General features: G+C 48.5%; 1 protein-coding gene across 3 annotated transcripts in view; it reads left to right on the forward strand.

Annotated features, from left to right (window-relative positions):
- The window catches only part of Arid1b (AT-rich interaction domain 1B), a 348,435-nt gene that overhangs the window by 288,567 nt on the left and 44,013 nt on the right, over positions 1-15,855 (forward strand). For all 3 annotated transcript variants that reach the window (XM_041679956.1, XM_041679957.1, XM_041679958.1), the window contains 2 exons: positions 231-410; positions 12,804-13,131. In XM_041679956.1, the coding sequence (XP_041535890.1) occupies positions 231-410; positions 12,804-13,131 (508 nt within the window). The remainder of the gene's footprint in view (positions 1-230; positions 411-12,803; positions 13,132-15,855) is intronic.

The raw sequence follows: 15,855 nt of genomic DNA on the forward strand, positions 1-15,855 counted from the left end.
TTTGTCTATGGGCCCATCTACAGAGGAGGTAGTGGTGACTTCCTCTTGGCCCCCATGGCACTCTCCCAGATCTTCTACCCTGAATTTGAGATGTCTTTGGATGTTTCTCTGGGGGAGCCAGGGGATCCCAACCCTCTCCCCATCTCCCTTCTACAGGATCCCACGGATTCTTTGTGTATACACAAATGATAAGACACCTGCGTGACTGTTTCTGTTTGTTTCCCATGTAGGTTTTATGGCAGGCACACAGAGAAACCCCCAGATGTCTCAGTACGGACCTCAGCAGGCAGGACCATCCATGTCACCCCACCCTTCTCCTGGGGGCCAGATGCATCCTGGAATCAGTAACTTTCAGCAGAGTAACTCAAGTGGCACTTACGGTCCACAGATGAGCCAGTATGGACCCCAAGGTAATGTAGGCAAAGCATTCTCCGAATGCATGGTGGTGGGAGGGAGGGTTTGTTAACATGCTCATCAGGGCTTTAATGGTATAAACAGGCCTTACAATTCTGTTGTTTGCTATGGCAGGTGGTGAAGTTAATCAAAACCACGATAGTAGAAGGTACAGCCACTATCCTAGCATGTAGGGCTTGGACTCTGGATGCATGCTCACATAGGAACGGTGCAGACCGGGTCCCGGGATATAGCTCCAAGTGCTGGTGAGGAAAGGCACAGCCACATCCTCAGAATGTCTGTTTAAATTGGCCATTCGTGTACCTGCCAGTTCTTACAGCACACACACACTGGTAGCCTCTCCACCGTCAGGACCACAAGCTGCCTGCTCAGCAGGGTGCCTCCAGTCCAGGGCCTCGTCTTTCCTCGGGTGCTACAGAAGATACACAGTAGCTCCCACTATCCTGACCCTTGCATCCTCACAGAACACAGGCTGACACGGATGCAGGTCTGGGGATGGGAAAATGCACAGAGCCATACCCACATACAGTCTCCAAGCTGCCTTGCTGAACGGTCAGGTCTGTGTAGAGCCCTGTTTGCCACGTCTTTAAAACTGACGCCTGTATTTTGGAGTCACTTTTGGTAGTAAGACATTTAAAGTATCGTGCCTGAATTATATTTAGTGTACTGAAATTAGACATTAGTGGGTCATTTGGGTAGACTGATATAATCTGGTACGGTTGCTTGGAAAACCACGTATCTGAGGATTCTGGGAACATTCAGAGTTAAGACAAGTGCCCCACAGACGGGCAGTGGCTTCTCCCCACAACCAGAGCTGAGCCTGCCCACGGGAAGCTGCGTCTCGTTGGGATCTGTGTCTGTGGAATAAACAAACCAAGGCTCCCAGAGCCTGGCCAGCCTGTGAGGCCCTCTGAGGGTCAGCAAGTGTCCTGAAGGCCTGGAGACCCTGGCTTGTCCAGGAGCAAGTACTTCTCATCTGCAAACAGTGACTCACCAGTGTCTTACCTTGAAGCCCCGTCTCTAAAAGATGTTAGGTATTCTTAGAGATATTGTCGATGGGACAGTTTCTTTCCCTCATATTGCTTTATCGTGCCTATCTTCCAGCTACTTCTGTTGCTGGGAGAATATGAGACTACCCCAGTAACCCTTTCCAAATGGCCCCCTTCCTGCCTTGTTTATATGGATGTGGGCAGGGTGGGCAGAACCTTAGGGTTTGCTATGACTGACCTCATAGCATGTCGTGAAGTCTTCCGTGCTGCTAATACAGCAAGCTTAGGAGCAATGAGGAGCCCGGTTCACAGCTGAGCTGAGGTGGACCCTGTGGGAGCCCACCTGCCCACTCCCTTACCAGGCCTGCATGGGCTCTCACAAGCAAAACTGGGCTCCTTAGCTGTCATAGAAAGAAGCTTGGGCAAGTGTTTGTAAATTCTGTAGTTACAAAAGGTGTGGGCCTTTCCTGAGATGTGTTTGGACAAGGCTGGAGCCATTTTCTCAGAACTGGGGCTACTGAGGGTCTTAGCCTTGACCTCAAACCATGTGGGCTTCATGCAGGCCCACGTAGGCTTCATGCAGGCCCACGTAGGCTTCATGCAGGCTTCACACATGAGCTCTGTGCTTGTGATTCCTTGGATCCTCTGAGGAGTGCTGTGTGCGTAAGACTTAAGCTCTGCTATAGCAGTTGAGATGGTGGGGGGAGGCCATTGCTGAGAAACGGATTTCTTTTTTCTTTTTTATTTTTTTTTGGATTTTTCGAGACAGGGTTTCTCCGTAGCTTTTTGGTTCCTGTCCTGGAACTAGCTCTTCTAGACCAGGCTGGCCTCGAACTCACAGAGATCCACCTGCCTCTGCCTCCCGAGTGCTGGGATTAAAGGCATGCGCCACCACCGCCCGGCTCGGATTTCTTTTTTAGACAATCCCTTCATCTCTCCGAGTCATTGCATCGAACTCCCCTTCGTTTCAGAACACTGAGCCAGGCAAATCCGCCCTCACACAGACTGCTCTGTGTCACAAACCCTTCCTGTGACTTCCTTCTCCCCCAGAAGGAACATGTTTATATTGCCTTGGAGGGAAGTTGCTTCCTGGTCTGGCATTCTACCTCTTTGCTTCAGTTCGAGGGTCTTTTCCACAGCATAGCCCCTGGATCCTTGCATAGCAGGGGTATATCATCAGGAAGGCATTTTGTGGGTTTCTCAATGCAAGATGAAGTCAGAACAATCGGAAGCAAGGGTGGTGTTCCTCTCTGGGTCCTGCGTCCAGCCTCACCATCTCAAGCCTCTAACCGAGCCTTCTTCCTGTGTGGCATCAACACCATGATCCACCCCAAGCCACGGCCCCACCTCAGGTCCCACACTGGCACTAGTGATCTTAAACCAATGTCCAGTCTCTGCCCATGTTCAACCCCAGGCCCTGCCTTGTCCTAGCAAGCACTAAGGGATAGGACCTGACATGCTATGGTCAGGGACTGCCTGCCTATGCCTTCCTCCTTGACACTCCCGTGTGTAGTAATAAGAGCGGCGGCGGGGCTGTGTTCACAGCACCCCGGCCGCCTGCTAGTTTATGCCCCGAAATAACAACACGCAAATTGTATTCATTTAAACACTGCTTGGCCCTTTAGCTCTAGCCCTTACTGGCTAATTCTGATATCCGATCAACCCATCTCTAATAATCTGTGAGCACCGGTCTTACCGGGAAGATTCTAGCCTACGTCCATCCTGGGTCGGAGCTTCATCGCGTGTGTCTGCCCGGGAGCGGGCAGCATGGCGTCTCTACTCCAGAGAGCAGAGCTGTCCGTCTCTGTCTGAGGCGTCATACCTCACTTCCTCTTCCTCCCAGCATTCTATTCTGTTTACTCCACCCACCTATGTTCTAAGCTATGAGCCCTAGCAGTTTGTTTATAACTTAACCAATGAAATCAACAGATTGATATATGACACTCCCACATCACCCGTGAGGCAGAGACCTCTAAAGGAGGGTTCCCCTTCTTCATCTTAAGCATTTAAATTACTGGTAAAGCAGCCCTAGTGTCTTCTTCTAGGTCACAGTCAGAAAGACACCACTGTGCAGGACAGGTCCCTAGTCTCAACCCTCGGTCTGTCCTTATGACGACTTTATCCTAGGGTTCATTTGTTTTAAGGGGAAGACACTTTACAGCTTCTTTGGCTAACCCATTTTATCGTCAGAGGTAGCAGCTCCCAAACTGTTATTAACCAAGGAAGCCAGGGCCACATGTGGTTGCTCACACCTGTAATCCCAGCATTTGGGAGACAGAGGCAGGAAGATCACTATAAATGGGAGGCCAGCCTAGGCTACTTAGTAAGATACTGTCTGGAAAAAACGAGAACAAAACAAAATACCAACCAATGTTTATTGTGCGCCACTGAGGGCGGGGTTACATCCTGAGCAGTGTCCACCTCTGAGCCAGGAGAGCAGGCAGTTTTTCTCCCCATCTCGAAGGTGCACACTCCGTCTTCATGCAGACTGCTGGTCTGTTCTGAGTGAGCCAGTCAGCACTTTGCAGATGAGAAAAGCAGACTTTGGCAGGGTGGCCTGTGTACCCTTCATCCCCACAGGTAGGACCAGGCTGAGTGATTGCAGCGGCCACTCCGTGGCTACCAGCTACCCCTCCCAGGTCTCAGGTTCCTTCTTCATTATGCGCTCATTCCATGAGTGTGGGGGAGATAAAGACTGACTTCTTCCCTTCAAGAACAAAGACCATCTTGGAACTTTAGGAATGGGAAAGTCTCAGAAACACTAAGGGCCCTGACAAGCGTGCTAATTCACAGCTGTAATCCCAGCACAGAGGAGCTGAGGCAGGAGGATTGCTGCAAGTTTAAGCTCGGCTCAGGGTATAGAGTGACTCTCTGACTCAAAAAAAAGTTAATTAAAATTTAAAAACTTATAATGAAGAAGGAATATGAAGGAGATTAGAGAAATAATTCCTATGATTTACAGAAGGGAAGGGTGTTAGACTTACAGCATGATGCCTTAAAATTGAATTATTAAGTATTCAAATAAGATGAAACCAAGCTAAATGTGTAAAAGTGTTTAATTACAGCATAGTCTATGAACTAGCACTTCCCTACCTTGAAGCAAGCACATGTAATAACCACCCTTGCAAAGTGTTTACGAGGAGAGAGGGCCTCGGGGACTCACTTCTACAAATAGAAGGGAATTATGGAATTAGCGTTAATTATTAATGATGAATTTGGGAGAAAGAGGGCAGAAATCGGTCTGATCTCCATAGCCGCCTGCTTCTTCCTGAGGAAAGCATCTCACACTGGCCATCCTCGGACACTTTTCAGCTTGGGTCCCTAACCCAAAAGCAAGGGTCCAGCCTCGGTTTGCGGCATGAGCAGCATCGCCCTCAGCAGGTAACTGACTCTCTAAAGGCGTCTGGAGTCTGCACGGGCTGCAGCTGCCTTCGCTTTGCCAGTGTGTATCTGAGGACTTGGTCTGGGGAGCTGTAATCATCAGTTACTTTGGAAAAGGTGTCTTCAGAAAGGCTTCAGGGGTTGCTTTAAAGGGATGAGACACCATCTGAGTCCTGGACTTTCCTTCTTCTCTCAAATTCAGCCAGATCAAGTTGTGAATGGTGTTCAGGTGGAGTGAGCGCTGCTCCAGGACTGTGAATTACATGGTAATTTAGCAACTATTTCAGGTCCAGGGATGCGAGGTGTAAATGTCAGAAGCTGTCCGCCTGCTAACTGTTGAGAGTCCCACGTGGATGCCCAGTGTCACGGTGACCCAGGGCTCCCATCCTTTAAGTTCCATCGAGTCTGAAGACTCAGTGCGTTCTGCCCCCCCCCCCACGCCTACTCTACTGGAGACTGGCACAGCCTGGTTAGCCTTCCAGACGCTGTCTCTGTGTGGGGCTTCCCTTCATGCCCCTCCCTTGTAGGCAGAGGCTGTTTATTGTTTTCTGGCTGCCCAGACCTGAAATAATCACTCAGAAACGATATTAATTGCAACACCGCTTGGCCAATGACTCTAGTGTATTCCTAGCTACATCTTACATCTTAAATTATCCATTCCTTTTATTTTGTATTTTACCACAAGGCTCATGGTTTACCTGTAAGGTTCCAGGGCATCTGTCTCCTTAGGCAGCCATTGTATCTTTTCCAGCCTGGCTATATTCAGTTATGCCATTGGCCAAAAGCAGCTTCTCTATTAACCACTGGTAATAAAACATATTCATAGCATAGAGGGAATCCCACATCACTCCTTTCATTTCCCCTTGAAACAGCTGACAATATGCTTGTTGTGCTAACCTTTGACACTGGACAAAAGGATTCATTCCACATTCTAACCATTTGGTTCCGATTAAAGGAATATTCTAATCCTCAATCTTACTAAGGAGAAAACTGAATTAGGTCATTATATTACCAGAGTGGTTAGTATAACCAAGTCATATCTGGATGCTCAAATGTAGCCTTCATATAACAGAGTTTAACATGGATGTCTCCTAGTCTAATGATTACCATGATTTGATCAATTCCTATAAATTGGAAATTTACAGTGAAAATTAACTTAAAATGAAAACTATATAAAGCCGCTCTACAGTTGACTCCTATGAAGCTCCTGGTTCCCCCCTGTAAGGAAAGCCAGCGGTGTTGGCCTACATTTCACGGGTCACTAAGAATGTTCCTAGTAGCCTTTCAGGGGAATTCCATAGGCTGCAGCCAGTGGAGCAGGTACCTCCTCACCTCCTCCTGCATCCTCTGTCCCTGGTGCCTGGTGCAGCCCCTCTGGGCCCAAGGAAGATGTGAAGTTCTGCAGCATGCAGCCATGCAGCAGAAGTGTCTCTTACTCTCGGGGGCCTTGTTTCTTGTTATAGAGACGTCCCCCATAGCTTGGGGGTAGCAGTCTTTAAATACTCCTCCTTGTCACTGCTTACTCCCCTGTCATCTCTGAGGAGTGCACCGGAGTCTGTACATCAGGAAGGCACATAGTGCACTGCTGTTTCTGCTGCTCACTGGTTCTGAACTCACAATGGAAGAGATTTTTGTCTCACTGTGCTTTGTCAGGCATCTGGAAGTCCCTGCCGTTGTAAAATGTTTGCCCCTTTGTAGCTGTAATGAGGGGCTGCCATTATTACTCTGTCCATAGACCATGTGCACACCAGGTTTACCTGATGGTCCCAGTAGGAAGAGGAGTTTTGTGTGTGTGTGTGTGTGTGTGGGGGGGTGTTATATATCAAATTTCTGTTGTTATTAATACAGAAAGACCTTTACCAGTAAGTCACATAAGAAAAACTTAGTTATCTCTTGTAAGCAAAATGAAAATTAAAACCATGGAGAATTCTGTCTCGTGCCTGTTAGAATGGCCGGGACTTTTGAACAGTTGACAACATCAAGTTCTGGCTGCCATCAGTAGCTGTCATATAATGCCCAGTGTCTACGCGCTCAAAGCACACAGCATCCTGTCAGCTAAGCGCCCACTTACTCTGGATCCCAGCTCTCTCTTCTAGAATGCCCTGGAAGTGAGACAAAATGCATCCACACCGAGTTCTGATCACAACCGCCAAATCCAGTGGAACTCTAATCAGTGGTGGACTGATTAGTCCTGTGCTGAGTCAGAGTGTGATGCCAAGTGTGTAAAAGGGACCTCTATGACATGCTAACAGTATTCTGTGTCCTGGTTGCACTGGTAGTTACAGAACTGCATATGCTTGTTATTATATATATTTCAATGCCCATGACTTCATGTAGAGGACTGCCATTAAAATGGGAAATACTCAGTGAGCAAGGTAAATGCATGCTTAACCCTAATCATAAATGCCTGTGTTTTTATTTCATGTATGTGAGTGTTTGCCTGCATGTATGTAAATGTACCTGCCTTGTGTATGCCTGTTGCCCACAGAGGTCAGAAGACCTCTTTTTCTTTGGAACTCGAGTTTACAGGTTGTGAGCTGCTAGGAACCAAACCCAGGTCCTCTGCAAGAGCAGTAAGCACTCTTAACCAGGAAGCTACCTCTCCAGCCCTGCGAATATGTTTTTTTAATAGCATATAGCGACTCATACAGGTTGTTTCTATCCAAGATAGAAGGTTTAAGTTCTGAAGCCTATGATATTTTGTCCTTCTCGGCATAGGAGAATCCTACCGGTCCTTGCCCTTTGTAGCCTAGGCACAAGATCTCATGTGAGAGCAACAATACTCAATTTCAAAACAGGAACTTGGAGGCTGGGTGGTGGTGGCGCACGCCTTTAATCCCAGCACTCGGGAGGCAGAGGCAGGTGGATCTCTGTGAGTTCGAGACCAGCCTGGTCTACAGAGCTAGTTCCAGGACAGGCTCCAAAGCCACAGAGAAGCCCTGTCTCCAAAAACCAAAAAAAAAAAAAAACAGGAACTTGGAGTATTGATTATGACTATCAGCTACCAACATGCTCGAGGCTCGAGTCAGATTCAACATTATCTGCAGCCCTCCTGAAATAATGGTGGTGACTTAAATAGCGTCTAGCTGCCGCTTCCTCTATGTGGTGCTTGAATGTAATCCTGCTGGGCTGAGATCTGAATTCATTCGTGACTGATTTCCCAACGCTGGTGTGCCAAGATGAACCCACTTGAAACCGGTGGGCTCTCGGACTTGGCTGCAGGAGCAGTCCAGCTGAGGTGGGCTGGCCCGGCATCTGCTGCCTTCATTGTGCCTAATGCTGCACCCGTCTGTTTTCTGTCAGAGCCAGTGCCAACAAATTACTAATCTATTAGAGAACCACGGGATGAAGACTGCACTCCTCAGACCTGGCCTTTCCTCTCACATTTTGCTTGGCTTACGCATTTGGATTCTGTTTGTTGGAGCACAGATATGAGCTATAGTCTACATAGAGTGGGGTGGGTCAAGCCCTGCCCCATCCACTCATCTTTAAAGATGGTAGCGCTGCAGGCTCTGTCCCTTTAGCATGGCATCTCTCTGATGACAGTGCCACTGTGTGGGGAAGTTAAATAACTTGAAAGGGTCGTGCTGCCAGGCAGTGTCAGGAGCAGAGCTCGGCTCTCCGTGCTAAGGCCTGTGCTTTACCCTGGAAGCCATTGGAGCCTCAGAAAGTGTGGTCATCTAGGCACATGGGTTTAGTGAGGACGGCTTTTAACGCTTCAAGGAAGAGAAAGGGGACTTTGTATTTCTTCCCCCACACAGAGGCCTCTATAATTAGAGCAGCTCCCTAGACATGTGATTCTGAGTCAGCCCGACTGAAGCAAATAGAGTGAGAGCCGTAACCCCAACACAGGCTGCACATCAGAGCCCCGTGTCCCACACTAACCATCCAGTCCTTCCTGCCGAAGCTGGAGCCCCACTGCAAACCAGCCCCAGAGTCTACAAAGAATGAGAGCTTGGGGCAGGATACAGGACAGTCAGGAAGGCGGGGCCGTTCTTTCGTCTGTAGATCTTCATCAGGATCCATCAGCTTTTTAGTTCCCCACTCCATAATGAGTCAGACCAGAATGGGAGATCTCTGTCTCGTAGCACAGTAAGCAAAGCCCAGTAAGGCCAGGAACTCTCTTCTCTAGTAAAATGGCAGAAAGAGTGGAGTGCAGTTTGCAGTAGCCATATCTAGTCTAGATGCTTGTTTTAAAGTAAGATTCAAGTGCCATTTTCTTTTTTTGTTTGTTTTTTTGAGACAGGATAGCCCTCGCTGTCCTAGAACTCACTCAGGTTGGCCTCAAACTCACAGAGATCCACCTGCTTCTGCCTCCTAGAGTGCTGGGATTAAAGGTGTGTGCCACCATCACAAGCTGCAAGCGTCATTTTCAAAAGGAAAGGGGCTTCTTCCCCAGGAGCCGTTCATCAGGTGTTGGGAGGGTGCGAACTAGTGTCCTAGTAATAGTACGGGCCTGTGATCATTTGCTCACACTGTAGATGAGTTTGGGTAAAAGCAAAGCCAAACAGGAGCTGAGACAGAGATATTTCAGGATGGGGCTGTGACATCAGTGAGGGGAGGCAGAGTCACAGTGCCTGCTCATCAGGGAGAGCATCCATTGCACCAGCTTCCTGAAGATCCAGGAGAGTGCTACTCCTGCTGAGCTGGCCCTCTGCGGGCAGGTAACCCAGCGGTGGGACCCCCAGAAACCACTTTAGAACTTTCTGGAAGAAGTTTACAATTGTGAACAGTCTCCATGTATTTTAAGCCTTTGTTTAAGAACAGTGCGTGCTTGATTATCTCTGCACATTCCAACTTTGCAGAGGTGCTGTGTGCGGGGACAGCCTGCCATCGTTGGCCTGCTTCATAGTTATCGCATCTTTATGGCCCCTCCTCCGAGTCCTCAGGTTTTCGTCTCTTTATTGGAATCTGTTGTTGGACTTTCTTTTATTCTAGCCCCACATCGGAACATGAAAATTGTGGTGGTTGTTTTTACTCTTAGGCGCCTTGGCTCTTTTGGGGGTCCATCACCCAGCTCCCAAATAAATCACACATAGAGTCTCATTCTTTCTTATAGATGCCTGTCCTTAGCTTGGCTTATTTCTTGCCAGCTTTTCTTAAATTATCCCATCTACCTTTTGCCTCTGGGCCTTTCCCTTTTCTTACTTCTGAGTTCTTGCTTCCACTCTTACTCGGTGGCTGGCTCTGGGGCTGGGTGGCCAGGTGGCTGCCCCTTCTTTTCTCGCTCCTTGATCTATCTCTCTTGCCCCTTTTTCTTTTTCTCCCAGAGTTCTCCTTCTATTTATTCTCTCTGCCTGCCAGCCCCGCCTATCCTTTCTCCTGCCTTGCTGTTGGCCATTCATTTCTTTATTAGACTATTGGGTATTTTAGGCAGGCAAAGAATCACAGTTTCACAGAGTTCAACAAATGCAACATAAAAGGATGCAACACATCTTTGCATCACTAGAACAAATGTTCCCCAGCATAAACAAATGCAACACTCCTTAAAATAATATTCTACAACAGGGACCCTTAGATCTGCTCACCCTCAGCCTTCATAATGGTATCCTGTTTACGCTTCTGACTTGAGCCAGTGTAACAGCTTATGGGCAAGACCCAGCACTGATCACCTTCAGGGGTCAGCAAATTACTCCCTTTTGTCTGGGCTCTGTTTTGTAAAGACACACTTGTCAGAGCTGTGTGAGTATCTGCATGTGGCTGCTTTGGAGCTGTAAGCTGTATTGGCAGAATTGAGTAGTTGACCCCCAGTGCTTGAAATATTTACTCCCTGGCCCTTGGCAGACGTAGTGTGCCAGCCCATGGCCTGCATGAACAGAGGCCTCCACCTCAGCAGTAAATAACAGCGCATACTTCACAGACAGTTGAAGAAGAAAGCTCACCCACCATGCCCCTAGCAGCAGGTACCAGTGAGCCGAGAGTGTCTCACTTCCTGTGGTTATGGAGGTCAGTCAGCTTTGTGTGGATTTAAGAAACCTGTTTGAGCATTGTCCTGGCGTGGTTACATAAGCACTGAGGAGGCTGCACAGAGTACACAGTGCTTTCCCTCCGAGCCACACTCTCAGCCTACCTGGGTCACCCCTGGCTCCCCAGTTGTTTGGGACAGGTAACTTGTCATCCCTGGGTCTTGAGTATTCAAAATAAGGGTCCCAGTGAAGACTTTAATGGGCATCCTGTAAGGAATCGAATTGTTTAGAAGAACTTGGATCTGAATGTAGCACATAGTAATAGTATAGTAATAGTAAGGGTTTTATTATTAGTCCATTTTTGTGTCTTCAGATGTGTGCTACTCAGGAATGTGACCCTCAGGCTGGCTAGCTCCAGCTGCTTCCCCTCCCAGCTCCATGTTGCCTCTCCTGCTTCCTGTGGACTGTCCCCTGACATCCCTGCTAGCTCCCCTTGGCATCTCCGCCATTCACCCAGCCAGCCAGGAAGTCACCCACCACGTTTTGTGTCGGGGGGACTCTATGCCTGTGTGACAAACTCCTTGAGGATGGATTTAGGAAGAAAGCTGGAGACAGGTTTCCTAATAGTCCCCAGTCAGTGCACACAGGGCTTGTCCCACCCCAGAGCCTGGCCTACATCAGCACCGGTGGTTTCTCTTCCCCTACTGCTTGTAGAGACAAAAGTCTGCACTCCTTCAGGATTCCTGGGCCTGCGCCCCAGTCAGAATCACTCCCCTGCTACCATCGTGTGGTGTTGCTTTGGAGCTGTTTTCTCTGTCCCCTCCCCAACCACATACACCAGTGTGCACGCACCTACACAAATCTAAATCGGGAGCTCTCTCAGGGCAGCCACTTAACTTAATTCCCCTGTAGCTGGAGCAGTTTCTGGCATTTTTGTTGTGTGTTGTCATTAGGTGATGGGAGAATATTCTAGAATTAGTCGGGACAGCTGAGAAAGTCTGTCCATAGACTATAGACACTTGTCTTTCTTACTTTTTTTCATTTCTGGGAGACAGCTTGTTTCATTGGTAAATACATGGATTTTTCTCATCAGTTTGCATGAGCTTCCATTCTGACCTCCAAGCTAGGGTTTTCTCATTTATAAACAGTGTTGTGTTTGGTTATTGGAGAATCTGGATTAACTCGTGGGGCAGAACACTTTAACCAGGTGTCTAGTGTGCCCTTTGGCTCCGCAGTTAACATCTGCTGTTCTTACTGAAGTGGCCATCCCAAGGTACAGTAGGAAGGCAAGCATGGCTGCAGCGCAGCTGAAGACCCTGTAGGTGCCTTCCTCCCCTCACACCGCCATTCCCTGTGCCCATTGTCCTGCTAGGGTGGCACTGAGGACATAAGCCAACCGCTCAGTCTTGGGATGAAAAAGGTTGGCGCCCACAACAGAACAGCCTTGTTGGATCTGTGCAGATGCACGTGACACCGTCCTGGGGGAGGGGGCTTTGTCTACAGTCAGGTGGAGGTGGGATGTGGTAGGACGGTCTCAGTAGTCCTCACCTGAAGGCTGTCTAACATTGTACTTCTGGGTGAGGTGGAAGATGTAAGGTATTCAACAGATTGGCGAGATTTGGGTTTGGGAACTCTTTGATTTTTTTAGCAACAGTGACTGACTCTAAGGCCGTGGGCGTCTTAAGCAGATGCTCTACCGCTGGCCTGTGTTGATAGCCCTTTATTTTTTGAGACAGGTCTTACTATGGTGGTCAAGCTGTCCATGAATTCTCCAAGTAGCCCAAGATGTTTTTGAATATGTGATCCTCCTGCCTCAGCTGCCCACGTAGCTGGGATTACTAGCCCAAGAGTCCAGACAGCTTGGTGCACCGTGCTCTCAGACTGGCTTTCTATCCCAGTGTCGCATAGTCCTTTGGGCTCTCTGTCACTGAGCTGGTTCTCCAGGTGCCTTGGGAATGCAGCCATGTCTGCACAGCAGGAAGTGACAGGCGCAGAGCATGACCAGTGACCAGGGCCCCATGCTGGGCACTTCACTCTACAGAATATATTTCCAGCAAATGCTTTCAAGAATGTTTAAATAAAAGGCTTTAACTTGTCTTTGCTTTTTGTCTAGGCAACTACTCCAGAACCCCAACATATAGTGGGGTACCCAGTGCAAGCTACAGCGGCCCAGGGCCCGGTATGGGTATCAATGCCAACAACCAGATGCATGGACAAGGGCCAACCCAGCCATGTGGTGCTATGCCCCTGGGACGAATGCCTTCAGCTGGGATGCAGAACAGACCTTTTCCTGGAAACATGAGCAGCGTCACCCCCAGTTCTCCTGGCATGTCTCAGCAGGGAGGGCCAGGAATGGGCCCGCCAATGCCCACTGTGAACCGTAAGGCCCAGGAAGCCGCTGCAGCTGTGATGCAGGCTGCTGCAAACTCAGCACAAAGCAGGTATGCCTCTGAGACAGGTCGGGCCATGTGCCCACGTGACCGACACCAGCCCGTCCTCCCCTTCAGTATTCCAGAGCAGCAGTGCTTGTGTTTACGCGTGAGGCGAGGTCAGAGGGGTGACAGACAGAGCTTTCTTCCTACCAGGAAGGAATCTGAGTGGTGGGCATCCGCTGTGGGAGTACCAGGAAGGAATCTGAGTGGTGGGCATCCGCTGTGGGAGATGAGGTGCCTGTAACTAGTGCCTGTGACCGTAGCCAGGGAACCAACCGTGCCGTGCAAAAAGGAAATGTCTGCCCAGTTCCACTTTGATGAGTTTTAAGCAGAAAACACTATAGCCTAACTATTTAAAATTTACGGCATTGCAAAGAAACAACATGCATTCACACACTTCAACATACAATTCGAGTATGCACACTCATTTGCACGTGCACTTGCACACATACTCAAACGTGTACAGTTTTACCGTAAGATCTCCAGACAGTAGAAACTTTGGTCTGGTGTGGTAGCACACACGTTGATCCTGTCGCTGGGAGGCAAGAGGTGGGCAGGATCCTGAGAGTTTGAGGGCAGCCCAGACTGCCGTAGCAAGATCTGGGCCAGTCAGGGATACGTAGTGAGAGACCTTGTCTCAGAAAAAAAAAAAATCAGAATCTTCTATGTGTATATGTGTGTACTGTGTATTGGTCTAAGTATAAGTATTGTGGAATTTTGTATTTTATTGTCTGAACATTTTTCTCTCCCAACCAAAATGTGGTTGTTAAAGTAAAAATAATATTTTAGACAGTTCAAGCTGGTTGAGCAAAGCTTTACCCTCTGTCCTTGGTTTTATTCTGAATTCTTAGTATTAATTAAATATTTGACCTACCTCAAAATGCCATAATTTTAAAATGTGTGAAGCAAAGATGAACTTGCTTTAAAAGGGTCAGATGCAGACCTGTCTTTCTAAAAAGCACACCAGAAGCTCTGGGCCTCAGGGTACCTGCAAAAGTCAGGAAAATTCTGACTTTTGTCAAAGAGTAATAAAAGCTAATTGTGTAAGCATGTATGTATGTATCTCTGTGTCTGTGTGTGTTCAAATGTGTCTGTGAGTGTCCATGAACATGCATATGTTTAGATATGTCTGTGTGTACCTGAACACGCATGTGTTTAAACATGTCTGTGTGTATCTGAACACGTATGTGTTTAAATGTGTCTGTGTGTATTTGTGACCAAGCATGTATTTAGATGTGTCTGTGTCTGTGAACACTTGCGCGTGTTGAGAAACGTTTCTTCCCCTCTGAAGCTGGTACTCTGGGCAAATAGTGCTCTAAACACTGATGCATTTCCTCTGAGGAATTGAGTGGAAGTCCTGCATTCCTCCCTGTTCTCTTAGCTCTTTATGCGCACTTAAAACCCCCTGACCCCAGGTGTCCGCCCCACAGCCTTGCATGTTTTCTGTGTTTAACCAAAGCCTGCGTCACATCCTCCCCCACTTAGGTCTCAGCTGTTTAAATGGTGGCCATTTGTTGATTTGATTTACCTCAAGTCAAAACTATACTGAACTGATAAATTGAGAGTAGCTATGAGAATATACTTTTCTCTCTCCTTGGCCCTTTACTCCACTCTGTTGAGTTTCTCAAAGCCCCACCCCAGGTAGCTTCATGGCCCAGACTAGGCTCCTTTCCCCCAGTCTATAAGCTCACACTGATGCGTGGAATGGTGTGGGCAGGGCCTCAGACTGGTGCTTCAGAACAAATTCACACAAGCTGTTGTTCGATCTTTCTTTAGACTACGTATGTTAAGTCACCTGTGATCCCAGCCACTCTGAGGCTAGAGGACGCCCCATGTTTTTTTTCCCTAACTGTAGCAGCTGCCAGGCTCCCTGACGCACCAGCCTTACCATTATGGGTAGGAAGCAACACCCCCAGGGCTTTCTGTGCGCGAGCTGGGCATTTGTCCCACAGCAGTGTCATGAAAGTCCTCTGTCTGGGTTTCACCTGCCTGCGTTCCTTCATGCCTGAGAAGGAAAGCAGAACTGTTACCTCCACAGAAGCGGTGACATCTCCCACCCTGCCCAGTCCCCTTTTCTGTTGGTGTTCTGTGGAGGAATCAGGGCTGTGTTGCCGTACCCACGAGCCTGGATACTCCATCAGTAGAGCTGCTGGGCCCTGGGGCAGAGGAGAGGCCCGTAATACCACTGAGCCTGCCCTGCCCGTTAGCCAGTAACTTCTATTATCTCTTCCTCAAAAGAGGCCAGGAACCATTGACCAAGGAAATTTAATGAAATAATCAAGAATTTTTTGCCATTCCACAGTGGCGTTTTCGTCTTAATGTCAACACAGGAATTGTAAACAGCAGCAAAATGGCCTTGCTTCCCCGCTGCAGAGCTGTGTCGCCGGTAAACTGCGCGCGGTACTGAGGGTTACTCAGCAATAATATTAGCATGTCATGTTGTGTGTGTTCATTAGGTCCGCACATCCTTGACCTTGGCAATGAGGGACAGTGGAGATGGGCCTCCAGCTGAGCCGGAGCGGGGGATGCAGCCCTGCAAACAGTAACCTCGGCTCCACTCTCATCCCTTCTCACCCCTGACTCCAGCTTTGGAGTAGTCTTCCCTTCCCTGCACATCACTGCAGACAGCAAGAGCAAAGGGTCATTTGTCATGGAGAGTCATCAGTTCTGTAAGCAGGTTCTCACTGCACACCAACAGAGACTCCTGTGAACATAATCCTCAAGCTAAAGTGA

This window comes from Microtus oregoni, unplaced genomic scaffold (genome assembly GCF_018167655.1).
Source record: "Microtus oregoni isolate MIOR12 unplaced genomic scaffold, Mior012 000033F_ref0000390, whole genome shotgun sequence".
Taxonomy (NCBI): Eukaryota; Metazoa; Chordata; class Mammalia; order Rodentia; family Cricetidae; genus Microtus; species Microtus oregoni.